Source organism: Echeneis naucrates, chromosome 24 (assembly GCF_900963305.1).
Source record: "Echeneis naucrates chromosome 24, fEcheNa1.1, whole genome shotgun sequence".
Classification (NCBI taxonomy): domain Eukaryota; kingdom Metazoa; phylum Chordata; class Actinopteri; order Carangiformes; family Echeneidae; genus Echeneis; species Echeneis naucrates.
Genome location: NC_042534.1, coordinates 10,665,557 through 10,692,608, shown reverse-complemented (window position 1 = coordinate 10,692,608; position 27,052 = coordinate 10,665,557). Strand labels below are relative to the sequence as shown.

The 27,052-nt window shown below is 38.6% G+C and overlaps 2 protein-coding genes across 6 annotated transcripts in view; both read right to left on the bottom strand.

The window, feature by feature from the left end:
• akap7 (A-kinase anchoring protein 7) overlaps window positions 1–23,799 on the bottom strand; it is a 42,502-nt gene extending 18,703 nt beyond the window's left edge. For all 3 annotated transcript variants that reach the window (XR_003840503.1, XM_029497197.1, XM_029497198.1), the window contains exons 1-11: window positions 23,789–23,799; window positions 22,127–22,129; window positions 12,393–12,845; window positions 12,070–12,313; window positions 11,391–11,543; window positions 11,057–11,205; window positions 10,025–10,161; window positions 8,427–8,587; window positions 6,067–6,179; window positions 4,695–4,741; window positions 4,230–4,330 (exon numbers count right to left, since the gene is read on the bottom strand). Coding sequence is in view for 2 of the 3 variants with exons in the window: in XM_029497197.1 (XP_029353057.1) it covers window positions 4,230–4,330; window positions 4,695–4,741; window positions 6,067–6,179; window positions 8,427–8,587; window positions 10,025–10,161; window positions 11,057–11,205; window positions 11,391–11,543; window positions 12,070–12,313; window positions 12,393–12,524 (1,237 nt within the window). In the remaining variant the exon portion in view is untranslated. The remainder of the gene's footprint in view (window positions 1–4,229; window positions 4,331–4,694; window positions 4,742–6,066; window positions 6,180–8,426; window positions 8,588–10,024; window positions 10,162–11,056; window positions 11,206–11,390; window positions 11,544–12,069; window positions 12,314–12,392; window positions 12,846–22,126; window positions 22,130–23,788) is intronic.
• Window positions 14,715–17,565, bottom strand: LOC115038318 (uncharacterized). 3 transcript variants are annotated; one of them, XM_029497199.1, is made up of 9 exons: window positions 17,338–17,565; window positions 17,178–17,234; window positions 16,885–16,953; window positions 16,623–16,744; window positions 16,413–16,473; window positions 16,130–16,324; window positions 15,694–15,726; window positions 15,395–15,589; window positions 14,715–15,165 (listed from the first exon to the last, which is right to left on the bottom strand). In XM_029497199.1, exons 2-9 carry the CDS (start codon window positions 17,224–17,226, stop codon window positions 14,936–14,938), a joined length of 954 nt encoding a protein of 317 aa, XP_029353059.1. In that variant the 5' UTR covers window positions 17,227–17,234; window positions 17,338–17,565; the 3' UTR covers window positions 14,715–14,935. The 3 variants fall into 3 exon arrangements, with proteins under 3 accessions (XP_029353059.1, XP_029353061.1, XP_029353060.1); XM_029497201.1 differs by having other exon boundaries at window positions 15,521–15,589; XM_029497200.1 differs by having other exon boundaries at window positions 17,368–17,565.
• Window positions 23,800–27,052: the final 3,253 nt, after the last annotated feature.

The window sequence follows — 27,052 nt, the reverse complement described above, 5'->3', positions numbered from 1 at the left end:
ACACTGCCCTCTTCAACCCTAGACCCATTAAATGTTGCAATTTTGTGACTCTATTTCTGAGTGAAATTATCCCAATTCCATGTAACTCTTCTTTGTCTGACACACATGGCAGGTGCCCAGAAAATAAGAACTGCTGAAGGCTTATTTCATAGAAAAAGGCTTGCAGCACAGTCATTACTGAAGTGAGTGACCTTATCTCAATAAAATACCAAAAGGTCATGGAGAAACAATCCACATTCATTTGTCCTCTTTGAGTGCTACACATGTGTGATGTTGTGCATTTGTATCTGTGGGCTTCTGTATGTATGTACTGAAGCCTTTATGTATGTTTCTGTATGTAAAGCTGTGGGTGTACTGTAGGTTTGTGTTACACTGTAAATGCCAATAGATCAAGATCCTACCAGTTCACTCAAAGAGCATTATCTCCACTTTATACATCACAATAACTTATTTTCTGTGTATGACTAAGATAATGTGTTTGTTAAGCCATGATTTTTATTTTTTTGATTTATTTATAAATTTTTTTACCAAATGCCCACTTTCAGCAAAATCATTCTGGTGCAAACTAAAATGAAAATATTTTTAACATTCATCGCAAATTTCCCAACGTATCTCTTCTGCACTGACACGATGAGTCATGATGACCATCCTTCTCATATACACACACATCCTTTTGCTTACATTAACGTCACATTCCAACAGTGCAGCAACCTTGTTCAGAGTAATCGAAACTCATCCGTTTAAACAAAAGTAGACCGGGGAGCACAACATGTCAAGTCCCTTCCAGAGGAGAAAGAAAAAAAGCAGAAAGGAATCCTATTTTGTTACTTCAACTATATAATCAAGATATTTATAACATTGTGTCAACTGACAATGTAAACCTGCAACTGAATTTAAATTTTATGGAATTCAGTGAATTTAGGTCAAATTTTTATCCGTGTTGTCACTGTCTGGTTCACTGTTCACAGCAGGAATTGGTTTCAAATGAAAAGCTCCATAAAGCTCCTGTTCATTACCTGCTCAACAGAAGAAACATTTAATGATGAGCTGCGAAGACAGGTGAAGGATTTAGCTACTACGAATCAAGATAGTTCGCTCAGAGGTTGGAGAAATTAGAGTTTACAGGATTAATATTGGACTTTTTTTAATTCAGTAATTTTGTAAACAAAGGTGTCAAATAATTTCTGGTCAAAGCTACTCAGAAGTAAGGATGTGATTAGTATCTTTATGCAGGGAACGTTTTAGAGTTGAAAATAGCTGGTTAGACAAATAGCTGGACGTAAAATCATGAAAGCATTTTTCACTACAGTGACATTTCAGAAATAAAATAATTAACAGTTATAATTGGGAAAACAATCAGTCAAACTATTTAATGAAGGAAAATAATAGGGAGTCGCAGCTCTAATCCATAATTACTTTTGATAAGTTTTGTCTAACCACCATTGATTTTGCTGTTCATGTTAAAACAACATGAGCTTCTATAAAAATAAATAAATAAATAAATAAATAAATAATAATAATAATAATAATAATAATAATAATAATAACAGTTGCTCTTCTGTTTCTGACATTTAGTGCTCAAGGAGTAATCGCTTCCCTCAGAGATTTGGGACCTGACCTTAAATCAAGAGAACATATCTATGCAAGAAGCATCTTGTCTTTTCACCCTTCTATCACTGCTTGTATATTCTGGCCTCATCCTTGATCCCCACACACAAACACACCCTGCTGAGCTGTGTGTCAGAGGGTTTGTAGTGGATTATGTTGTAGTATAGATTGTAGGATTAAAGTATGCCCACATGAAGCTGGAGACTGACCCCTGTGCACCAACGGGGAGGGCACAGTGATTGATGGCAGAGTCGGAGTTGGAGTTATTGGAAATTAGCAATTAGTGTGCAAAAAAGCTGCTTGGTCATAAAAATCGGTGATTCTTGCCAAACCAGTTGATTTGTTACATGAAAAGTCTATTATTTATATTCCACTGCATCATTGTCTACAATCACCAGTAAGACTGCTGTGTGTTGGCTGACTAATTGCTTGCCAGTGGAAAATATGACAGATTAAATTAAATAGAAGCCCTAGTGTGGATGTTGGCCTTTCCATAAGCGATATCTGTCATATCATACATGTCTATAGAATTAATGAATGTGCGACCCTCAACACTTTTGCTGTTTACATCCCTGTTGGTATTGTGTAGGTCAAATTGAAAAGAATTGTACTCATGAAACAGATAATCCATCACAAACATACATTATTAAAGCTAAGAGATGTAAAGGTTTAAACCAAGACTGTGTGAAGTAGCAACTGCAGAATAATCTCACATTCTGCAGTTGTAACTGCTTTGTTATTATCCTTAAAACATAAGACATGTTGAGAGGACTATCAAGTAGCACAGCTACAAATTAAAGTCAAAGTTAACAAACTAACTTAGTAATGTCAGATACATGCTAAAAAATAGCCACCATAAAGTACTAGACCAAAAAGGTTGTAGGGGCGAAACCAATAACTTCACTCACAGATTGTAAGATCAGAGAAGTGGATGTAGTGCTCTGAATTTTTGCATTTTAAATACTAATGTACTAATGTAATAAATACTTGAAATATGCACAAGCTTTTTTAATGATGAGAGGTGTGAGGTAAACATCCCCCTGCTCTGTCTCTTGCTCTCATACATTGTCGCTCTTTGTCTCGTCAGTCAGCCCAATGATCCGCAAAACATTATGACAGCCCAGTCCCTTTCATGGTGACAGCTTTTAAACACACAAGTGTGCACACACACCCCCCTATATAAATCAGTATAAATATCTGACAGTGGGACTTTGCGTGTCCCTGTCTGTGTACTCTATGTACACATTCACTGTGCTTATGCGTACTCAGGAGTATACACTAATCTTTGAATTCCATGGAAACAATGCAATAATTTCTTAATGTATGTTTATGTGGCTATTCGTGATCCTGAAAGACCAATGCACAATCATGTCTGGTTAAATTAAAGCCAATTTTAAATCATTGAGGTAGAGGATGGGGCTTATTTTTGGCCACAGTTTGAATACTAACGTGTTCTGTGTTGTGTTTGTGAACATCATTGCTGGTTTGAATATAATCACAGACCAAGCTAGTTAGTGGTTCAAAGAAGTGAGTCTCCAGTCAGGCTTTTCTGGGCTAGACACAGTGACTGATTTCATGTCACTACATTCAAACAAAGTAGATAGCAAACATCCTATTTTAATTTTTACACAAAAGGACAGACCCTGAAAATGCAGCCACTACTTCATCCAACCTGAGAGCATCATGCTACGAAACTAAGAAAACATATATAAGGTAATGATCTGTTCAAATGGCAGATCAAAATGCTCTATGGAGAAGTTTTTTTTTTTAACTGAACAAACAAAAACTACAGATTCATAAAATGACCCTCCAACAGTTTGTTTTGTCCTATAGATTCAATTCCCCATGGCTACAGCCCAAGTCCCACAGTGATCAACAGCGCCATCTCTAGTTCATGTCGGGCTACACAACAGCATAATAAACGCTTTGCAACACGCCAGCACAGAAGACAACATACAAACCTGAAAAATTTAATCAGTGCCAAATTGATCTATTCCTTTGCACATTATAGACCACACTGGTCTCAGTGATCTGAGTAGTTCTTATATTTTGTCTTCTATAACTGTAGACGAAGAAAACAAGCCTCTTTAGTGAAAAGTCAAAAGGAATCTACAAACTCCAGGAAAAAAATGTGTATACTTCACCGATGTATATAAGAAAGTCTTCATTAGAGGTCATTAATAAATACACCAGCATGGTGGTGTTGGAAAATGGAAATGAGTTTGTGTTCGGGTGTTTGATTCTGCCCATCCATACACATATTTGTTGCAGGCAAAAGAAATTTTAATGGCATCACAAAAACTTGCGCAAAAATATGATCCTGAAGTCATAAAACTACTATGCCAGACTTATTTTTTCAAGTATGAACAATAGAATTCCAAAATAAATCTACATAAACTTGAGACGTCCTCTTGAAAGACAAAGACTAAATATGTGCCTTCCCTTCGAGTTCACAAAGATGAAAATTATAAAAAAAAATGTATGACCCAAAAAGTTTGCTGTTCCAAACTCATGTTTAAATTGCCATAAAGAAACTTTAATTAGCAACCAGTTCACACACTCACACACACTTACAAACAATCACTCAAATTAAATATGGCGAGGTTTGTGTGTGCACTAACCTAGTTGTAGTGAAGTCTCGGTGTGATAATATCCGTCTTGTTGCTTCTTTTTCAGCATTGAACAAAGATCCACCCGCTCGACTGTCTGGTCTCCAAAAAACCTGAGTGACAGAGACCAAGTGAGTAAGAGAATTTAAAAGCCAAACGATGGCGTTTTGATGCCTTCAGCAGATATAACAGGCACATGTTAAACCCTGCAACTGTAAAGCAATGATCACTCAAAACAAATCTAAGTGCATGGAGCAGTGTACTTGGGCGATGTGTATTTTCATCCTAAAAGCTATAAAACTGTAACCAAACATTCTGCAACATGAAAAGTATAAAAACAATAATATTACATCATATTACTATGTTTTGACTCAAAAGTATCCCACAGCACTTGTTGTAGGGTATTGGCCCTGAAAACATTTGTCATCATACTTTATCTTTCTACTTTGCTAGTTGGATGAAATACTAAGCACCTACTTGTTCGTATAGTTGGAATAAAGGGCTGGATCCACACGTTTTATACCCTGAGAGACACAGGAAAAAAAGCTGTTTATGAATTCAAAGATGTGCACAATCATCCTTGAGACACACAACTCTTCGCATACATATACACACACAGACAAGGACAGGACAAGAATGCAGCCAGTCGGGCGCCAGACAGGATAAAATGTCTTTCAGTGTCAAAAGGGGACAAAAGATAGATGCTATCCTTCCTCTGTCTCTCCCCTCCTGGCCACTGCTCATCTCTATATGTCAGTCCTTTCCGCTCATTCCTCCCTCTTATTTATATATCTTTTTCCTTTTCGTACACACTCCCCTAGTCACACACCACTATTTTTCCTTTCCCTCCCTCAGATCTTGCCATAATCCATCTCGATGTAACAGGTGGCTCTTAGCTGGACATCATAAACAATGAAATTACATACAGTCAATTATCTCTGAAATTGGCACCACAGTAGGTATGATATTCCCACCAGTACTTTTCTCTGCAGCAATAATTTAGAATCTAACTACTGGTTGAGACATTTTACAGCTGCTGATAGGTTAACTGGCTGAGGACAGAGATGTAACACTGCAGCTGTATTGTTACAACTAACTAAGATAATGTTGGGTTAGGAAAAGAAAAACACAAAAGTGATTCATGTTTCACCAAATAAATGTGTTTTTTATCCATTAATGCTCGAGTATGCAAGCATAGTATTACATTATTTTTAAATACAGCAATTAGAGAATATATAATATAATTCATACGCTGACTTGGTAACTAAAACCCATGAGCTTTTTCCACATATTGTGCATTTTCTTTGTACAGTGGATCTGTCACAAGTTAGTTGTTTATGCTGACATCACGATTTGGAGGTACAAGCAATGTTTCCCTTCGTATAGGGAGAAGAATCAGTAATATTAGTGTAAAATAAAACAAAATTAATGGGTTAAATATGTTCAAGTATTGAAACTGGAGCATAAAAGTGACCTGACAGGTTGTGGCAATTTCCTGTGAATCCAAGGTTGAGTTCATGACTCTTTTTTTTTTTTCTTTTAAAAGGGGAATATCCAAAATGCTCTGACATTGTTGACTTTGACTTTACTCTACGATCTCAAGATCAACATTACCCATTTTGAGCTAATAGATTATTTCCTGTGTTCCTGTGTTCTGGTATCACAGCAGGAGATTGTGTATCAACCGTGTATTCAACCGTGATTTCGTTCTCATTTTCAAAATTGGAACAATCTAGTAAAAAGATATGCTCATACCTGATTGACAACACTTGACGTATTGCTAATATATTGAACATTGCTATACACGCTTTTTCATGACCTAATTGTGTGTCAGTGCAGGTGTACATACCTGGTATCGTAGTTTTGATGCCCTTGACAGCTTCATAATGGTGAGGTGGGGTTCAAACCCACGACTGTCTCCTTGCAAAAGCCCCTGCTCTGCAAAACGGCTTCTCAACAACTCTGCAACAAAGCAACACAAAGTTAACAAAAAAAAAAAAAAAACACATCAAAAGGTAAAAAAATTATCTATGAATAAAGGCATCAAGCTGCTATGCTGAAAGAAGTGTATAGAGCAAAAGGAAGGAGGTGAAAGAAAACATGAATTCAAACTCATAACAACAAGAAGTATTTCCTCTCAATTAACCATTTCAGTTTATGGTAAAGCTGTAACTGGAGACACAAACAGTTTAACAAAACTGGGAAGAATATGTGAGAGGATGGGAGGAAACAAAAAGTTTTGCTGAACTTTGCTGAATCATTCAATCACACTGAGAAAGACAGATACACAAACAAGAGCACAAGCAATGGCAGACAGAAAACCTCCAAGGACAGACACAGACGAACAAAGACCCACACATCACCTGATGAGGTTTAGAGGAAACCATAGAGGTATTTTTAGAAGAAGAGCTGTAGGGGGGAGAGAAAGGTTAGTATATAATCAATAACAGTGGTGGAGAGAGCAGACGAGAGGATGGCGGGTCTGACTTCCTGGCTCATTCTTATTTTACTCTTCCAATAACAACACACATCGTAATTTTAACTTGTGAAAAGGAAGCACCATTTTTTATTAATGATCTTTGGATACTTTACTTCAACTGAATACATTTTAAATAGTCAAACAATAAATAAATGTAAAAAAAAATCTTCACGGTTTCTATGCCATTGATTAAATATCGCTTCATGTAACAAAAATTGAGATGCGTACGCAAAAGATGCGTTGAATTTGAATTTCAGAGGACAAACAACTGCAAACTTCAACTTATTGCCAGTGATCTGTCTTTAGCAGCTCAAGAGTGTGCTCAGGCCATACACAGCTGTATTTCTGTGGCTTTGGGCTGTCTTAGAGCCAAACTGTCATATGTAGTCATATTTCATTTGAAGCACTCAAGCAAATATTCTTTCCCTAAATGCCAAGATATAATGAGCATTTAAGCAAAACTGTTTCTATTAATATTTTCCCAACACATTTCAGATTGACTTCTTAATATACTTAATCACTCAAAGTTTAGGGGTGATTAGGTTTTGACAGGGCCGATTATTTAGGGTCTGCCTCTCATGTCTGCTGAGAGGCGTAGCAACCTTGATGGAGAAAAGTAAATCCAATTAGAGGCTGTAAATTGCATGTCTTTAAGTAGGAGGGGCACACCCACCGCCACTACAGCCCTCTCTGGCAATTTAGTGTGAAAGGTTCATCTTTGGTTTTATGCATGAACACCAATTTAAAAAATCTAGATGAAATTAAAATAGCTAACTTTATTGAAGAGAGAAGGGTTGAGGTGAAAACAAACTCTGACTGCATTGGTTTTTATTAAGATTTGCCACCACTAATCACCAAATGTAGTGCATGTGCACAAATCAATGTGTTTACATCCAAAAATCACTGCATACCACATACTTCTTATTTTACTGATGTTTTGAGTGGAAATACATAACAATTAGCAAATATGTGCTTTGTTTTTGTATATGTGTGTGTTGGTGTGAGTGAAAATCCTTTTAAAAATGTTGGCTTAACGTTGTTGCCTCAGGCACAACACAAAAACATTCACACAAATGCCTCAGCTCTCACCACAAGTCAAGGATAATGATGTAAGACGACAAATGTAACAGCACAAATTGATGTATTATACATGCACAACACATCAACGAAAATTAAAAGGAGCAGCAAAAGAAAAGGACGCAAGTAATCAGATCAGTTCACCAAATTGGCACACATCAGTTTATGAGAGGAGATACTTACATTGAATCACACTACATGAGGTTACTGTGCATACATCTGCACACTAGATGTCTCGCTATTTCATTTTCAGTTAAATACTCAAACTGGACCTAGACTACATTTTTACAATCTTATTTGTTGCTTATTTCTTATAGAGGTAGCCTCATAGCCTAAAGCTGTCTAATCTGTGACCTCTCATAGTAAAGCCCCCTGGATAACAAGTTGAAGAAGTGTCCTTAAGAAAGACACTAAGCCCTCCAACCAGCTATCGTCTCCTCAAATGACCTCAAGGTTAGAGCTCCCTTCACATGAACACAAAAGGAAAAGAAAGGTACCACAATAACAATCATTAATGCGATTTTACTTCTAGCAAACTACTGCACGAAAACCACTCAAAAATATGCAATAACTGTGTGTACGTAATGTAACAAAGACTCACAGAGGTGTAGGATGATGACAGCAGGGTGAAGAGGTAAACCTTGGTCACTGACCTGCCAAGCTATCCAGTGTGTGTCTGTGATGTCCGGGGGCCAGTCCAACAAACACCACCTCCTTCTTGAAATGACCGATGCCTGAGAAGGGCAATACCAGGTCCTGCCCACCCAGCAGCTCAGCCAATGACAGCTTGACCTGGGACAGCACGGTTGCTGCTCTAAAAGGAAATATACACATGAATACACACAGTGACGCACACGCACACCAATTCACAACTTAATCCTTTCCCTCGCTGCTTCCCTCCCTCACTCCATCTCATATTACATAACACGAGAATGGTGATTAATAATGTCACAGTCTTTTGCAGATTAAGCAAATCATCACGCTGCACAGCTCTCTCATACCCAGCTCTTCCATGAAATGTTAGAAGGATAACTTCCTTCTAAAATATACATTTCCTTGCACCGTCTCTAAATGAATATGGGTGATATTTGTTTCGATTCGACTAAAATTTATTAAATTTTCCAGCACTAGTTTGAGTCAGCATGCGTGGGTTCGATAAAACTTTTTATCCTAACAAATCAGTATGAACAATATGATGGTTGAGATGTTTTATGTTTATATTATTGAGTATAGATAATTCAGAACTAAAATCCAATTAAAAAGACCATTAACAAGACAAATGGTAGAATGTGAAATTAATTTGAGAATGAAAAACTTTATTTTAACAAACTTGTTTGATAGTTAATTGTTTCTTGGAATTAAATGCTCAGTGTCTCACCACTCAACAGTATTTTCAAGGCTCATTATGGAAACATGAAGCGGAAAACTGCGTTTCCCTGGAAGTGCAGAGAGGAAGAGATAGAACAGAAGCTACGTGTAATGTGGCACAGAGATAATTAATCACCGCAGAGAATTGCATCCTTTACTTTAAGAACTCTTTTCATTCACAACTGCAACAAGACAAGAGGCTAGTTCATCTCTGATGCAAAGATAATGTACTGTATTACAGAGAGAATGAGAAAGCATGACTCTATTCAACACTTTAGCTGTGAGCAGTGTGGAAAATGGACAATGCAGGAGCAAGCAGCGATTTGATTCTATTTTATCCTTAATTACACATTAGACACAAGGTGTAACAACCAGTGACTGTTGTGACAGTATGTAGAGCAGAGTTTTCCATATGTGTGCCTGTATTCCAAAGAGTTGATCAGTTTTTTTCTTCATATATGTAGATAACTGGATGCATTGGGGAAATCAATAGTGTAATACATGTATGTTGTAAAATTATGTCTTGAAATCAATTCCAGGGATATACTGGCACAAATATTGGATTTTGTTTTGTTTGAACACCACCATCTGGTAGCTCAGCTTTTGCCAGCTAATGGGCTGTTTGGATCCAATTGAGCGCAATTTTGTACATTTAAAAAAAAAAAACTGTACAACTAAAAGTTTGTAATCTGTATATGTTGCAATGTCTGCTTTTCCCCTTATGTTACACAGATCAAACACAGCTGTTTCTGCTGCAATACCATTCACATTATGAATTAAAAATTATGATGTTTTTCAAGATTTTTACATGTGAACTTGTTATAATGGATGTGTTCATTTTAGTTGTATATTTGTGGATAGTTCCGTTTGTGCATCCACTCACAGGTCTACTTGCTCCTGATTGGCGAGATGGGTGACTAGCAGTGTGATGTGCAGAGTTGGAATGGGGATCATGGCTTTGGCCAAATGAGGCTCCTGCTGAAGCACCGCTTCTTGGACCTCAGCCACCACAGAGCTTATCTGTCAGTGAACAAATTTACATTCAGTCATCAGCAGTAAGAGTAAGACAGACCCCATCACATCGAATCCCTATTCCTCTGCTCCCTCACCACCCACACTACTATAGGTGAAAGAAAACAAGAAGAAAAAGTATTGTATGAAATAGCAGAAGACCTAAGGTGAAACTAATAAAATGGAACAGAGTAGAAAACAGAAGCAGCTTCTGCAATTCAACATTACAGATGTCAATACATGATCACTATGAGGTAAATCAATGCTACTTAAGAGGAGTATTTTGGCAAGTAAGCAATATGACTTCTGTGACAGCTGACAGTTAACTGAATCCTGAAAACTTTGTCCTTAAGTGATTTAGAGCTTGTACAGATTAAAGCACATCAACCACAATTGAATGTGTTAAACACTGAAAACAAAAATGCTCTAAAGACAACAGGTTGAAGTCTTCCTCAAAAAAGAAGAACAAAGGGTTTCTGAAACAACTTTTCTCATCCACTGCCAACATATAAGGAGACAACAAGGTTGATAGTCATCTGCTTCTGGGTCATGAAAACTTAAAGTGTGAGTAGCTAAACCAAGGACAGATTTTATCAGTTTCACAAAAAACAAAGAAGAGCTTTAATAGCAGAACGTAAGCAGATGGTCAGATGACAAAAGTAATACTATCACGCTTATTGTTGGCTGAACTGGCAGGAATTTGATGAAAGGTCATACTAGTGTGTCTTTGGGTGTGTGTGCATGCACACATACACGTGTGTGTGTGTGTTATTTGGTTAACTCTTCAACAAAAGTACCCACAATTTTGTTTTGTAATAAAAAGGATAAAAGATTGACACATGCCAACATGGTCCTTAAAGTACTCAAGCATGTTGTGCAGAGGTAACTGTAGTGCAGTAATTACCTGTGAGTTAGTGATAGGGATCGAGACAAAGTAATTGGGGCGTTTGCTGTCTTTCTTCTTTTTCTTTTTGTCTCCATCCTCTTCACTGTCCACTCGCCCTCCACTGTTCCCTCTCTTCCTCTTCCTCTGGGTTGACTCTGGGTTGCTGACTACAGAGGATGGGCATTAATGAAACTGAAATCAAGGGTCAGGTCATCAAAACTAGGCAACTGACTTCAAGCTTGTAGCACAACTTTATTAGTGTTTAAGTGAGAGCTATTAGTCTCTATTGTGACACTGGCTGAAAAAAAATATTTAAGTCAAAGAATAATTGATAAAAAATAGTCATACATACATCCTAGCTCTTTCCATGTGGTAGGGCTGGTTAGGGAAAACGGGAGCTCGGACATTAAATTTTCTGAAGTATCAGCGGTGTTCAGTTTATTCTTCATCAACTTCTTCTCCCTCCTTTTCCTCTTTGCCTTCTTCACATTTGATCCTGTAGGAGCTGCCAAGGAAAAAAATAATGACGATTCAACAGCATGTGTAATGTTTCTGTCGAGACATGGACACAAAAGCACACTTGTACATGTACAGCTGATGGGCATGGTTTACTAAACCACCTTCTCACAGCTCAGTGGCTAATCCCTTATAATGCTGATATGTTCACTAAAAAGGTAGACTACTACACAGGCGTTGTATTGCACGTTAGGTGAAAGACATATTATGCCATATTTTCACAAAGTGCTGTAATACAAAAAAAATTAATGTCTCTTGGTTGCATATGAGGGTGTCCCATGTTTTCAGATCCTGGGGTTTATCATTTTACAAACACTGGGAAATTCCCCAATGCCTGAATATAAACATGTCAACAATGTGTTTACTGGTTACTGCTGTTTATCAAGCAGTTGGGACAATGTGCATGCTGATTTTAAGTTATTTGGAAACCGCATAACATCCATCAGAAGGTGTCACCACATCAGCACGATTTTTCCCAAACCCAGATATCACCTGAGGTAGGCAGGCCCACTCACCGGCCGCAGTGTACCCAGCGTCAGTGGGCCCATGCTGGACCTCCATGCCGACTGCGTCCACCTGATCTGAGGTCAGCGGAGTCTTCGTTAATTTTTCATTTCCTTGCACCCTGTCCGGTCCAGCTACACCTTCGCCAGCATCACCAACCTCCTCCTCATCGTCATCATCATCATCACCAGGGGTCCCTTTGCCGTAGGAGGTGCTGACCGGCTGCATATCATACAGACAGAGCTGCGCTAAGGTCTAAAACACAGAGGAAAGATGGCCAGTTCAGCGGTGTAAAGGCAGGACGAGCTTTCTGTCATTGCCCTGAGCAGCTTACTTCTCGGCAGTGGCGGCTGGAGATGCGATGCAGCCTCCGAATTGAAACTTCATCGACCGCAAATATCTTCTGCAAACAAGCAACTCGTGAACTCGTCGACCTGGTGCTTAACAGGAGGCGACTGAGGAGCATGGCATGAGTGTGGAAAACTTAAGAAAACGTGCGAGCAGTCCCTTCGAGCAGCTAATTTAACAGCGAAGCTCACACGCAGCTAACACCTGTTGGACCGAAGCACTGCCATGCTGCTCGTCTGCTGAGCTAGCACAGTTAGCCTACTGTTACCCCGCCGCTAATGGACAAAACTGACTGGAACATCGTGTTTTTCGTTGACTGCCTTTGTGTCGCTGGTGTAGAAATGTAACCAGTAACACTCCTTCCCAGAAGAGGTCGAGACAAATAACGGAAAATGACAATTTAACCGCACGAGCTAAAACGCGGAGCACGAACCGGAAGCTGATTCTGTTTGTAAACAATGTCGACCTTCCGGTTTGACTTTTTCAACATTCAAGAGTCAGGACGTTTATTGTCCTAAAACTCAGCAGTTAAACCACACAGTGAAATCCGTACGGTCCACACCAGACAAGGAGTCAGAGGTAAGTGGGACAATCGTGCGTATTATATTTGTGCAATGATCTACATTAAGATAAAACATAAGAAAATAGAGCAAAAAATTGTTAACAATGTAACAATGACAATAATAATATAACAGGAACAATAACTATTACTAAAGATGTAGCATAAGGGGGTAAAAATCAAAAGCAAGCAATAAAAGCAAAAGTAAGCAAAAGTAAACAGTGACTATCACTGAATTGGCATCGGATGAAGTGGGGATTCAAGATTCAAGAGTCTTTATTTGAAATGTACTTCCGTACAAGCACCAATGTCCAAACTGCATAGCTTAATAATAATATAAAACACAGAAAACTAACAGTAAAGGAAAAAAAGAATAAAATTATACACACAATTAACATAAAGGAGGAGTGAGTGTGTGTGCGTGGAGGGGAGAGGGTGTCCTGATGGCCTGGGGGAAGAGGGTGTGAGCACAGTTGCAATGAATATCACTGAACAGCAGCAGTATCAGTAAACAGTGTAAATTATGTTTATTCACAAGCCTGATGGCCTATAAATTACCCATACTGAAGAACTCCACTCATACAGGACTACTGCAAAGTACTGGGTGTACTAAAGTACATATGAAGTGACGTACTTTATGCTTTTTTATTATGTTTCTACAGATCACATCAGATATGAGACTAACATCTAAAGTAGCATTCAATCATTACGATCAAAAACATAATTTACATTTGTTGAAAGTCTGACAACTAAAACTTACACATCTCATAAGCTTTTGAAGACATTTATTGGTTTAAGCAGCCACAGCAAGATGTACATGAAATCAAAGAAAATAATTTGCGTCTACTGATAATTACCTTCATTTATCTTTTCCACTTGCAGCCTCTATACTGTTATATATAAATATTACTATACTGTATATGAAAAGTAAAGACAGGTTTAATAGACTTGTTTCTCTGAAAAAAGCTTCCATAAACTTATTAGCAGCATAATTGCTCAATGTCATGGACTGCACCAAACATTTTTTAAACAAGTAATAGTGCAATCATAATCTAAATGAGTAAAATGTGCCAATCAAGAAAATAAATATTTTTGCCTTACACATTTAAAATCTGATAACCCAAACAGACATAATGTATATAATGACCCAACATATTACATCATTATGGTTGTAGAAAATTTGCAGATGTGAAGAAACATGCCATATTTGTATTAATGATTGGGTTTGATAAATACAAATCAAGATCCGTCAGTGCTTTGTTTTCGCAGAAATCCTGTTTCTAAACCTTTAGTTGCTATAATTCCTTACAATTGCATGTTTTCATGAAAAATAATACCATTATTACTACCGTCAAAATCACAGATATTGTCATGATTTATTTACATGTACCGTATTTTCCGCACTATAAGGCGCACCTAAGAGCCTTCAATTTTTTCAAAAGCTGACCATGCGCCTTATATATGGATCAATATTGATATTGATCCATATATATATCTGCCAGTGGATCGTAAATGCCTGGGCTGATATATCAGTCTCAACTGTGGTCCGAGCTTTCAGGAAGGCAGGAATTGTCACTGAACTGCCAGACAACAACAGCGACACTGACTCGATTAATGACTTTGATGAGACGGAGCCGGGCGTGTTGGATGCCGCATTCGCCCAGCTGTTCAATTCGGACACTGAAGAAGAAGAATTCGAGGGATTGATAGATGAGGAATTAACTGATAAAGTGAGCTTTACGTGTTTCTTTTGTGTGTTTACAGTTGAATAAGGTTGGTCATATTGTGAATATGGACATTAACGCATAACGTAACGTAACGTAACGTAACCCCAGCCTCTACTGTAGCGCCTTATAATGCGGAAAATACGGTACTTCATGGAATGAAGTATAAATGATCATTCCGGGGTTTTTCCAGTAAGAGTAGACCCACTCCTACCACTTTCATTGCCCAAACCCTACTTATATCCTTTACGGGTAATGCTTTTTCTCTGATAACTGTATTTTGAGTAATTGTTGCCTAATCTGATAAGCAGCGTCATCGTTTTCTTTACACTTCACTAGTCCATGCATTGTTTCATGGAAGAAAACATTGACCATTATCAGAACATTTTCGGCATGTTTCTCCATGTATCTCGCATTCATTTCGTTCCTTGCCTCACGCTCATGATGCATCACTACCAGAATGACAGGCTTCTTATCTGTGAACACAAAAGAGAGGGAAGAGTATGAAACAGCATATTTCCAAAATTGCAAATGAGCATCAGAGTGGTAATATGATAAACAAAGCTTTATACTACGTAAGATTCTCATTAACCAACGTATCAATACGTTGATAGCGTAATACTGATAATACAGATTAGAAGAACCTTGTGAAAAAAATCTGATACAAATTTTATCAAGTGTTCAGTTCAATAAACATTCTGTTACCTTGAACCTCAGCCATTGCCACCTCAATATCTGAGCCAGCCCGTGAAATGATTGGGCAGAAGACAATTGTAACTTGGAAATGCTCATCATTTTCAGTCAGCAAAATCACATCAAGATGAGGCTCACGCTTGACGTGTTGCATCAGCTGGAGATGGGCATCAAAGGTTTTACCGCTGACAAGCATCTTGTATTTCACTATCGTCACAGACAGAAAAAAAGTTGTATTCACAGAGGGAATCTTCCGCATAACAGCAAAACATTTTACTGTCTAATATCTAATTATTATAAACTTTACCTACCTTCCTGTTGTGGTGTTGTGGGGAGGGAGGTAGCTGAAGAAAAAGACAACATTCATCATCAATGATCAGTCTTTAGCAATCAGAGTCCGATTTCTGGATATTTAGAAAACCTCACAAAACTTGTTTATATTAAGTATATTAGTATCAAAAAATCCTTTTCAAAAAGTGTTTTAAAGCTTGTTGATAAAACAACTAAAATGCTTGAAGCTAAATTAGCAAAGAGAAATTTCATTCCAGTCTCAATAGTATGGAAGAGTTCTATAAGTAGTAACTGCTGTGTGGACAGACATTTGTCATATTTAGTGGAATAAACCACAAATAAAAACATTCAAATGAAAAAACCTTTCAAAAAGTCATAATCCCTGTCTACTGTCACCAGTATGAACACTATAGAGCAAAACTTAGAAAATTTGAAATGGACTAAAATGAAAATTACTCTTTTTTGAAACGCTTCCGGTTTTGCTTAACTCAGCTCTGCAGGACAAGTCACTTGGACCTGGCGGAGTTTGTTTTATGTTCTCCAGGATATCAATATGAGCATTAATGAAGGTCTGCACACAATCCATTTGGGTCTTTAAGTCCTTCAGGATATGAAGGTAGTCAACCAACACCCCACTGGCGGTTAGAGAAGCTGAAGGGAGAGGTGGTGTCTATTAGACTTGATGACAAAACTGTTACAATGCAATAAATATTTTATATGCTGGAAAATTTGTACATACATTTGAGATATTCATGTGGGACAAGTTCTTTCATTTCCTTTAGGACATCATTGATTGACTTCTGAAAAAACAAAATATAGAACACAGAGTACATATAGAGCATTTTTCCCTTTCATTGTTTCTAACTATGTAGTTTCTACACAGCTGCTTTATCTGTGTTTCGATCTCTCTCAAACCAGGTCTTCAGATTTCAACTCTTAATTTGCTTACCCGTTTTTTTATAGTTTGAAAGATTTTCCTTCTCAGCTTGAAGTTCTTAACTTCTGGAAAAAGCTCGTGCAGATCTTGCTGAGTCAGTGACTGTAGGTCAGCGTTAGAGCACAAGTCTGCTCCTGAGAGGACAAGAGTGGTTAAAGGCACAGTTTGATTCAAATGTAGTTCATCTCATTTCATTTGCAATGCGATGGTGTGCAGTAAGAAGGTAAAAACATCCATCTGTACTTGTAGAATAGGTAGAATAAACAGTTTTTACGTTTCAGTACTTCAGCTGCGTCCTTGTCATACTCTCGGACTTCTTCCAGTAACGATTTATTGGGTTCACCTGGGAAAACACCAGAGACTTAAGACAGGCTGGAGATTCATTACATTTAGTTTGTCTGTATGGATGTGCTAAAAATCTCTGGGTACAAACTATAAAAATCTTGGGGGAAAAAAAAAACAGCGTAAAGAGAGTAGCTTGTTGAAGAAAATGCAAACATTTGACTCAAATTCAGTTCATGTCATGCTATTTGCTGTACTTGGTGACATACAGTAACAGGGACCCACCCTGTGGTGCAGCCTGCTGCTTGCTGTGCCAAGGCCAAAAATTTGCCATTGTTTGACCTGGACAAAGACAATAGAAGACAGGCAGGAGTTTTAGGACATTTAGTTTGTCTGTAGGAGCCACAATGTGTTAGAGAGTTACTGTTCTTCTTTTGATACAAACCTGAAGAAGCCTGAAAAAAAAAAAACACACCCCGCCTGTGGAAGGACGGCTGAAGGCAGACAGATGAGTTGTAATGCGACGTAAGGAAGGACGGCAGGAATGGCAGAGGTTACTCCAGCCAGCGGTTACTTACTTCCTCCGAGTAAAAATGTCTATTCCTGATCGTTCTTTTCTAGCGATTTTTCTGTTCGAGGTAGTATATGCACATGGATGCTTTCAGTTTGCAGTTAACAGAAAGCGAAACCAAGACTTTTTTTTTTGTTATGTTTTTTTTGCTGTGACGCGTCGAACGATCATTGGTCCGCAGAGTGATTAACACACGCCCAGTCCCGCCCTCTTTCCGACTTTTATTTTTTTCACACAATAAGATAATAATAAATAAATATTAATTGATATTCCATTCATTCATCCATTTTCTACAGCTTATCCGTTTCTCGGCTATGTGGGGTGCTGGAGTCAATTCCAGCTCACATTGGGTGAGGGCGGGGTACACCGTGGACAGGTCACGGGTCCGCCAGAGAGGCCCCAGGCCCCATGAGCCAGAAAGTGATAAGCAATAGAAGATGAAAGATTGAATATACATATACAAAATTTAGATAAATAAAATGTAAAAAAAGTGCACCGAAAACTGCTGATTAACAAGTTGTTTGTGATTATCAGAAACAGGAAGAGTGATGGATGGCATACATTAGATGACACTCCAGTTCATATATTCACACAGTGACACACATTCACGTAAGGGAGTTTAGACCACAGTGAGCCGCTCCATTTGAGTGACTGGGGGGTGCAGTATGTTACACATCACCGCTCTGGTGAGGGAAGCCGAGATTTCCCTCTTTGGTTCATTCCAGTAGAGCTGGTTGATTAGCAGTGCTTTTTCACCATAAATTCTTTTAAAAACATTAAAAACAACACCTTTTTCCAGTTTTCACATATTTCCACTGCCTTGATATGTATAATAAAACCAGCAGGGAGCAGCACTGTACAATTTTTATTATTGCACTACAACAATTTGCACTATAAATGAAAGCAAAGTGTGCTGCGTTCATATTCTACATCATCTATATATGTATTCATGCACTGATACACTAGGAAGCCACTTCTGGACACGACAACCTGGAGTTTCATTACTCAGAAGACATTTCAAATCCAAGCTAGAACAGTTGAAGAAAGATAGTCTCGGTTCATTAAAGTTTTTGCTGATTTTAAAGAAGTTAAAATGTTATGCTTGTGTTTCATTGAAGCTTCACCAAACTAATTAGTGTGATGTGCAAACTGAGCATGAATTAAAAATTGTAAAATGGAATGGTTCCTTTTAGGTAAACATTACAATCTAAGTGCAAACTAAGACTGAACAGTCTACTGTTTAGTGTGTGTGTGTGTGTGTGTGTGTGACTATTTACGTTTATGTGTGTGTCACCTCACAACAAATAATTCAATTCTATCCTGGATGAAGTTCCCTCAGTAAACAGCATGTTTTTTCTTAAGACAATAAAAAAAAATAAAAACAGCTGTGATTTAGTTTTTGTGGTGCCCGATGTCATTTGTCAGTTTGTGTTTGCAAGTGCCAGAAGAAGCTGGCTTTCATCCTGGGGCCATTTCAGGAGAGGGAAAGTGTTGTCCACTCCCATATCAGACTTTCTGCAAGAGGGCAGACAGCTTCAGATGCTTGTGTCTGGTCTTGTTCACATGTTTGATGGTGGAGTAAAAGACAGCTTCCGAGTAGATCTTTCTGTGTGGCATAGCACTCTCTGTGTCAAATGACATGCAAAGTCTGTTTGCGATGGTGAGAATGTGACTACTCCTTCCACAACTCATACCCAAGCAGCTGAGGTGGTGATCTGATATTCAGGCTGTGAAGCCTCCTCGGTGGCATCTTGGAGTAAAATATATAGATATGCCAAATTCAGGAAGCTTAGTAGAGAGATTTACAGGCTGACTAAAATACTGTAGATTGTATTTTTAAAATATGTATAAAGAATATTTTTGATGATGACGTTTTGTGGTGTGGAGAAACTTTTGTGTTTCCTTCGAGAAACGACTGGCTGATCATTAAAATTGTCAAGATTCACATTCGGCCAAATCTGCCAAGACTCATGAGAAGTGATATAAATAGCAGCGTACAACTGACAGCACAGATCCTCAAGCAGAACTGCTCTGGTTTTAGACCCCACGCTGTTTATTTACTCAATATTGTCCTTTCAGCCTGCTCCAGCATCTGCTGTGCATTGTTCAGGACTGACTCTGGATGCTGGAACACAAAGGTGAATGCGACGCAAACTGACTCCGCAGAAATGTTTGCAGATCAGCTTAGACCTCTCTGAGGTGATCTGGAATATGAGACTCTCATTTAGTTTGGATTGAGTCATGAGAACAGGATTATATTGAGGCAAAGCCCCATGTGCACACTTCAGTTAACTTTTCTCACCAGCCGCAAAGTGAAAACAATAGTGTCTAGTCAAATAATGGAACAGGTGTGTGTGTTTTTCTATGACAATGCTCAATTCAGGCAACACCTCAGGTCTTTTGGCAGAACCAAATGAGATGAGAGAGTAGAGCAGATTAATGTCTACCTAATAATATTCCTTCGGGGAGATGGGATTGCCTTGCAAGACAGTTTAACAATAGGAAGGAAGAAATAGAGAATCAAAGTGTGAAAATGCATTTATATTTTTTAGATAATATTAAGTCGATAAAATGTGGAAAACTAATTTAAGAAAAACCAACAACTGTCAATAAAATCCTCAAGATAATTAAAATGCATCTTATACTTAACAATTTTCTTGCTTGGCTGCCACAAAATGAAGAAAAACCAAAACCAGTTACAGGAATGAATTTTTTGTAATGTCGGCGCAGTGAATAGGGCAGATGTTGACCTTTGGATTATATACAAAGGATGAATATGGAAACACTATGTCAAGTGGATACTAATGCATTTAGCCCTTTGATTTGAACAGCAACAAGATAAGGAAAGATGAGTAGCTGCTGTGAAACGCAGAACCAGTGATGCAACTCGTGCTCCTGCGCACCAGATGTCTGATCTTTCCCTCTTAACATGCTCAATTATAGCAAAATATGATTCTCTCTCATCTAGGCAGAAGCAACATGTTAGATTAAAAGTCAAGGCTTTGTAGACACAAATTCTTGTGCGCAAACTTGAACACATTCATAATCACAGACACACACATGCACATTCACACACACATATATACATACACACTCTTGATCACAGTCACAGACATTGCCCTCAGTTATTATGCATTCATAAATCAAAAGGTTGTGACGGGAATTAATCTAAAACGATGGCGAGTGTAAGTCACCGGATGCAAATATGACAGCTTTATTAGAAAACTAGATTGCTTGAATTTGTCTGAATTAATGTGACAGTTTTTCTGATTAAATAGATCCCCTCTCCCCTCACTTGCTGAGTTGGGCTGCAGGGGGTGGGGAGTTGAGCAGCAGCAGAAAAACACAGAGGTGGCTCGTTCTCAGCCTGTTTGGCGTCTATTGTTGTCCATTCACAGGGTAATGCACAATGCTGCAATACTTTTTAATTATGCTTAACTATGTTTGCAAAATTAGCATGGGCTTCATTCTGCATAAATCCAAACCACCGACTGTCTATGATCCAGAGAAAATTAGAAAATTGCTGAGAGGGAATTGCTTTTCAAAACAAGTTCCAAACATACTAATTTGAATGACTCACAGCACCTCACCTAAAGTCAAAGTCACTGTACGTGGAACTGCACAAGGAAAGGACAACATGAGCAACAGTGGCTGAAATGATAAGTCAACTGATAGAAAATAATAACAATGAAGTGATTGATTGAGGATAATCTGATAATTTATTATCAGAATGCTCATTAGTTACTGTCATACGTGGTTTGAATTGGTTTCATCTGAAATATAGATGCTTGACTTGTTTATGGAGCACAATTTCAAAATAGCTAGATAGATAGATGGACAGATTGATACTTTATTAATCTCAAAGGAAATGTAATTAAATCTAAATTAAATAAATCTCGCCTGCCAGACAATTAATACATAATTTGTGCATATATTTTACTGAGCATGATTATGTAACTTTTATTGAAGCACTTGTGCACCACAGGACGTCGTGCAGGTCTGTATAGTTCATTTTAGAAACCATTTACCTTTCTCTGTGTCGTTCCTGACTGCCTCAACGTTGCTCTTCTTCATTATCTCTCTCTCTCATGCGTTTTCCAATTTTCTTTGGTGCTCACTCATACTGCAGAAGCCTCTGTTTCCCTCTGACTGAATCACCAGGAAGGAAGTTTTTTTTTTTTTTTTTACAGATGAAGAGTTGAATCACTTCAATCTTTACCTGCCAGAGCAATTTTATCTCTTTTACAACAAACACAATCGGTAAATCATGCCATCTCCCCAATGCATTTATATAAAATACAAATGGGGGGAGGAAGAAAGAGTCAGAGAAAAAGGAGATGTAAGTCAGAGGTGACGTGATGTATCTATTGAAGAGACATTTTTTGGGGGGAGGGGGTTATGATGGAAAATAGGGAGTGATTGTTGAATGGTTTGAAGTCATTCCACCTTTAGAGAAGAGGATGAATGTGTGTGTGTGTGTATGTGCGTGCGTGTGTGCGCATATTTGTGTGTCTCCGTGTAGCGGTGGGGGTGATAACCAGCCTGCTGCAGGGAGAGGGAAGCTAAGTGGCAGGTAACGACAGAATGCAGATCACAGGCTGACGTGCACAACTAGACTGTGGCCTGAAGGTTTGAGCACCAGAATTTTGTATTCGGTACAAACAGCCTTGTGGAGACAGCAGAGGGACTGCAGGATGTGTGTGTGTGTGTGTGTGTGTGTGTGTGTGTGTGTGTGTGTGTGTGGTTCGGGGAGAAATCTGGATGTAAGGGCTAAAGAGTGCTTTGGGAGTGGAGCCAGCAGGGATGTTGCAGCAGCCCAGGCAGAGTGACTAAAGCATGAAAGGAGGGTTGGTTAAAGTCCCCAGCGAGGGGAGTGGTGGGGGTTTGGTACAGTGCATGGTGTAGACTACAAACCCTTCTGCAAGATATTTCTGATAAAGGTGGTACAGCACATCTTCAGAGCAAAAATCTGCGCGAACATGCAGCTTGAAAATGACCTTGAAGTAGCCACCAACATTCAACCATCTCCTCATGTTTTCGATGGCTGAGCTGTAGTTTTCAGGTCACTCCAATGCCTCTGAAAAAAAAAAAATATATATATATATATATATTTTGCTGCCCTCAAAAAATCCACCATTGCTGAATATTTCCGACCATCAGATGTGTACATTTTGAAACCATACTGGAGCCGCGGCTTTGCTGAAGTTTAAGACATTTTAAGCAATATTAGATTTACAAATCTTCGTGTTTGCCCCAAAGTACTAAAAAATGAAAACAATAATTTTTCTCTCTCACTGCAATCTCGATTATATCCGAGCTTCAACCAATCACCTACTCTTGCTAGATTCTGCTGCGCAGTTCTTTTGAGTTCTGATAGTTCTGATGTGCATTCATCAATGTGTGTGTGTGAGAGAGAGGTTTGGTTGAATGTGAGTGGCGGTGTTGGTCTTCGTAACAGCACACATGCAGGATTTTTGTCTGTCTGTTATACTGTTGCAAGCCTGTGTTTGAACGATGCCGGTGTGTCCATGTGCCTCATTGTGTCTTTGCATGTGTCTGTGTGGGTTGGTGTGTGCGATAGTCTTGGGAGAGTGATTCCTTTGATCACAACAGCAGCATGGAGAAACAGATTACCTTTCACTGCTGCGATGACAGAAAAGTGCTCTCAGGTTGACAAACCTCAGCAGCAAATTTAATATCCTCCTCATCTCACTGACAAACACTGGGCTACAGGAGTTGTATGTGGAGTCAGATTGAATTTGTCTTTGAATATAATGCTAAGTGATGTGACAATATCTCTCTTATTATTCAATTTCTCTGGGCAAAAAAAAAAACAAAAAAAAAAAACAAATAAGCAAATGCAGTGCAGTGTTGTGCTGAGCTATCTGATCTTTGTGCTGCTTTTAAACAGATTGCACCACATGTCAGATCCAGCTGCGAGAAGACTGGAATCGACCTCTAAAGTATTGATGTAAAACAAGAATTGCTGACCGGAAAATTATGATTTACATTATAAAAATTGTGTTTTTCTGATACTACCAAAATGTTTCCAATCCCTTCAATTTAAATAGCACGCTACACACATTTGAATTGATTTTGCACAGGGACGCTTGAAAGAAAATAACAGATTTTTCAAGAAAAAGAAATGACATAGGTGTTATTTCCCCGTTCAACAGTTCAGTGTGTGCAGTATGCCGTCTGCTTTGAGAGAGTGTCACTGCATCAGAATGGCTGTCCTATGTTTTACTACAACACGTTAATTGTGCTGCCTCAAAATATGGTGAAATATAAACCCCTTCTCTCACACACATGCACACAAATGAACACACGTCTGTAAAAGTCCCCTCCACTCTAAAAATAGCATCTTCTCATCATCTCTTCAGTGTCAGCCTTTCCTAAAGTGTTAGTTTTCCCAACATTTCTCTGCCCCTCTAAAGAGGTAGCTTGACATTTTGGGAGATTTGCTTTATTTGCTTTCATGCTGACAGTGAGATGAGCAGACTGTTACTAAACTCATATCTGCACACTCAGTATAGAGCTGGAGCCAACAGCTGGTTATCTCAACTTAGCATAAAGTCCGAAAGAAATAACTTCCCTTGAAAGAAATAACAGATGAAACTTCAAAATGCACTCATTAACGCAACAGTTTTGTTTAATCTGCACGATAACTAACATGCAAACAAGGCAGGTTGTGATTTTACAGAGTGACATTTGTTGCAGCATGACTGATTTTATGCTTGGAAAAAAAAAAAAAAAAAGCCTGCTGGTGGTAAACCTGTATTCAGCAAACAGACGTGTGAGGGCTGTTGACCATCTAATTCTCAACAAGAGGGACAGTAAGCTGTGAATATGTTCACCTGCTCCATTAAAAATTTTGATGGATTGTAGTTTACGGTGTTTTATAATGGACACAAAACTGCCTTTGTTGGCAGTCACCTTGTCACCGTAAGGCCTGGTAACAAGCGCTTTGTGTCACGGCAGGCAGCTCCATATCAGACAACAGGGCATTTCACACTCGTACTGATATTAAACTCAAATCTAGATTTGTGTCTTTTACTGCAATAATGTGGAGAAAGCAGTCTTGGTTCGAAATGCACAGAAATGACAGAGGCAGCATCTCTAATCCAACGCCGGGCCAATGTGCAGCCTCCTACTCACTCATCCCCCAGTCAAATGTTGGCTTTGGCTTTCTTTGTGTTCTCCGCAGTATTAACATCCAAACAGTTATTAATGATGGGTATATAAAGATGCATACAGTAAACAGCTTATTGTGAATAAGAACTCAGCGGAATCATGGGCAACTAACCGGAGTGCTGTCGAAACACTCGAGACTTTTGGCAATGAGAAATTCATCATGTGGTGAGGGTGATCAAAGGCTGGTGGCACTGCTGATCCTGAAATCTGTTTAGGATTTATGAGATGCCCTGGGTAAGAGATAGCACACATTAAATAGGGGTTGCTGTCTCAAAACATAACTGGAACCCAGAACTGAGAGTCTAAAATATACATACCATATGTTAAATGTTTATTTTATGCACATGAGGAGGATGAGGAATTATGAAAAATATATCACTGTGCTGATTCTTGACAGTTGTGTTGAGTGGAGAGTTCAGAGATTTCAATGACGACTCACACACACACAAACTGATTGTGAAGCTCTCATCAGAAGCCAGGACCCTCTGCCACATGTTACGTGGCAGTTTGGACCTGGCAACCAAACAAGCCCTCAACAGCTGCTGATGTCTGATGTTGTTAGCATGGGGCAGGGGTTAAGAACTAAATCTGGCAACCCAAAAGAACTAGAGGAGGAAGTATGCTCCATGTTGTTAGATCAGTGGTACAGCTTTCATCAGAGGGTTTGTAAGTTGTTTGCGCAGCTGCTGAGTGTGAAAATATCTGACCTTACCCTTATTATTTCTGAACTGTGTGTTGATCTTTTGGTTTAACAGCTTTCATCCATTTTTATCCAGGCAGGAAATTATAGATCGATAACGTCATGTTGCACAAAAATATAGCTGGATTGTGACAATACAGCATCTGCTGTTTCAGATACAACGTTCTCTGAGAATGTCGGACAACATCGCTGTGGGTTCTTGGAAAAATATTGATTTGCTAACATCAACCCATGCAATGCTGTCATCAGAAGGTTATGGGCCCTAATACTTTCTGAAGTGGGTCTTTTGAAGTTTAATATTCAAAAAACTGGGCAAAGATGGTAAGCAGGCCCCGCCGCACAAATTGGTGATAGTTGTATTTGTCACTCATGCCTCAGACACACAATGGGGATGGTGCTTGGATTTGTATCTGGATGACTACAGAATCAGTCATCAGCTTGAAAAACTACCTTGTGTCTGACTCCAACAGCATGTTTTCACTGTTAACACCGGACTGAAATATATCCGGAGCACTTAGACCACTGAGTCCATAAATTCTGGCTGGCTCAAACCACAGTGGGAACTTGTTCAGCCTGTTAAAGCTGGTGTGAATTAACTGTCTGATGTGGGCATACATTCCCTGAAGGAGGCACCTGGAGATCAGAGCAACTGAATTTAGAGGCAGGTTTTACCAGAAAAGTTAGACAATGACCTTCATAACTTTGAAGTGTTCCCAGTCCTGACGGATTATGATCAATAATATAGATATATCATACTTCTGTCCTAAGGGGTCTGGGTAATGGAGCACTTGGAGCGTCTGTCTGGTATTTAATCCTCTTAACATAAAGTTGAGGGAGAAGGATCAACTGTGAAAGCTGTGAAAACAGATGTGCTCAAAATTCCAGATGTTTGTGTGATCAGAAGGTGCCGATTTGGTCAGTATGAAAAGCATTGTTGCGTTTATTAGAACTCACATCTCAAAGGAGTTTCTCATGAAATATTTATATACATGAATACGGCGGCAGGTATGCGACTGAACTTTGGTTACCTTTGAGGAGTCAGGAAAATATTAGGACTAGTGTCATTGCAGTCCTTTACACTGTTAATGTGGGAAACAGACTACACGATACAACCATACTAACAGACTATAAAAAATGCAAAATTTTGAGTCCCTCAGTTTCATCATTACCACCATGCTGCGTCCATGTATGGTAAGTAAATAAAAACCTGTAACAATTTATAAGAATCCAGCAGGAGCTGCAGTGCCAGCCTGCATGAAACGCAGAGCAGCAGTTATTCTTAAATGTCTGCAAAGATAATTTCAATCTGTGCAGAGAATCGATCAAGAAATAGATTTTTGGGCTTCTTAACTTCCAATTAGTAGATTACTGATTATTGAATAAGTCTGGGGCATGACAGCAGTCTCCCTGTGAGTGAGGCATTTTCATCATTTTCATGATGAAACAAATACAATCTGTTCCATTTTTGTTTTGATAGAGGGAGCGAGGCAGTCCCTCTCAAAGATGTTGGGATCGTGTTTTATTTATATTACATTTCTCCCAAAAGCCAAAATCTTTTTTTAAAAATGAAAAGCTTAGTGTTCGCAAACAGATCTTGGACTGGATACACAGCTCTTTCATGTCGCCTCTTATCTGAAAACAATCTCTAATTTAAATGTTATTTTCCTACATATCTATAAATATATATCTCTATTG

Bases quoted from the DNA above. Each gene is read 5' to 3' on its own strand.
- LOC115038318 (XM_029497199.1), bottom strand. From the start codon at position 17,226: ATGGCAAATTTTTGGCCTTGGCACAGCAAGCAGCAGGCTGCACCACAG. The intron at 16,954-17,177 runs GTGGGTCCCTGT...GTGTTTTCCCAG, and splicing joins GCAGCAGGCTGCACCACAGG to GTGAACCCAATAAATCGTTA. The intron at 16,745-16,884 runs GTAAAAACTGTT...TTGTCCTCTCAG, and splicing joins CGCAGCTGAAGTACTGAAAC to GAGCAGACTTGTGCTCTAAC.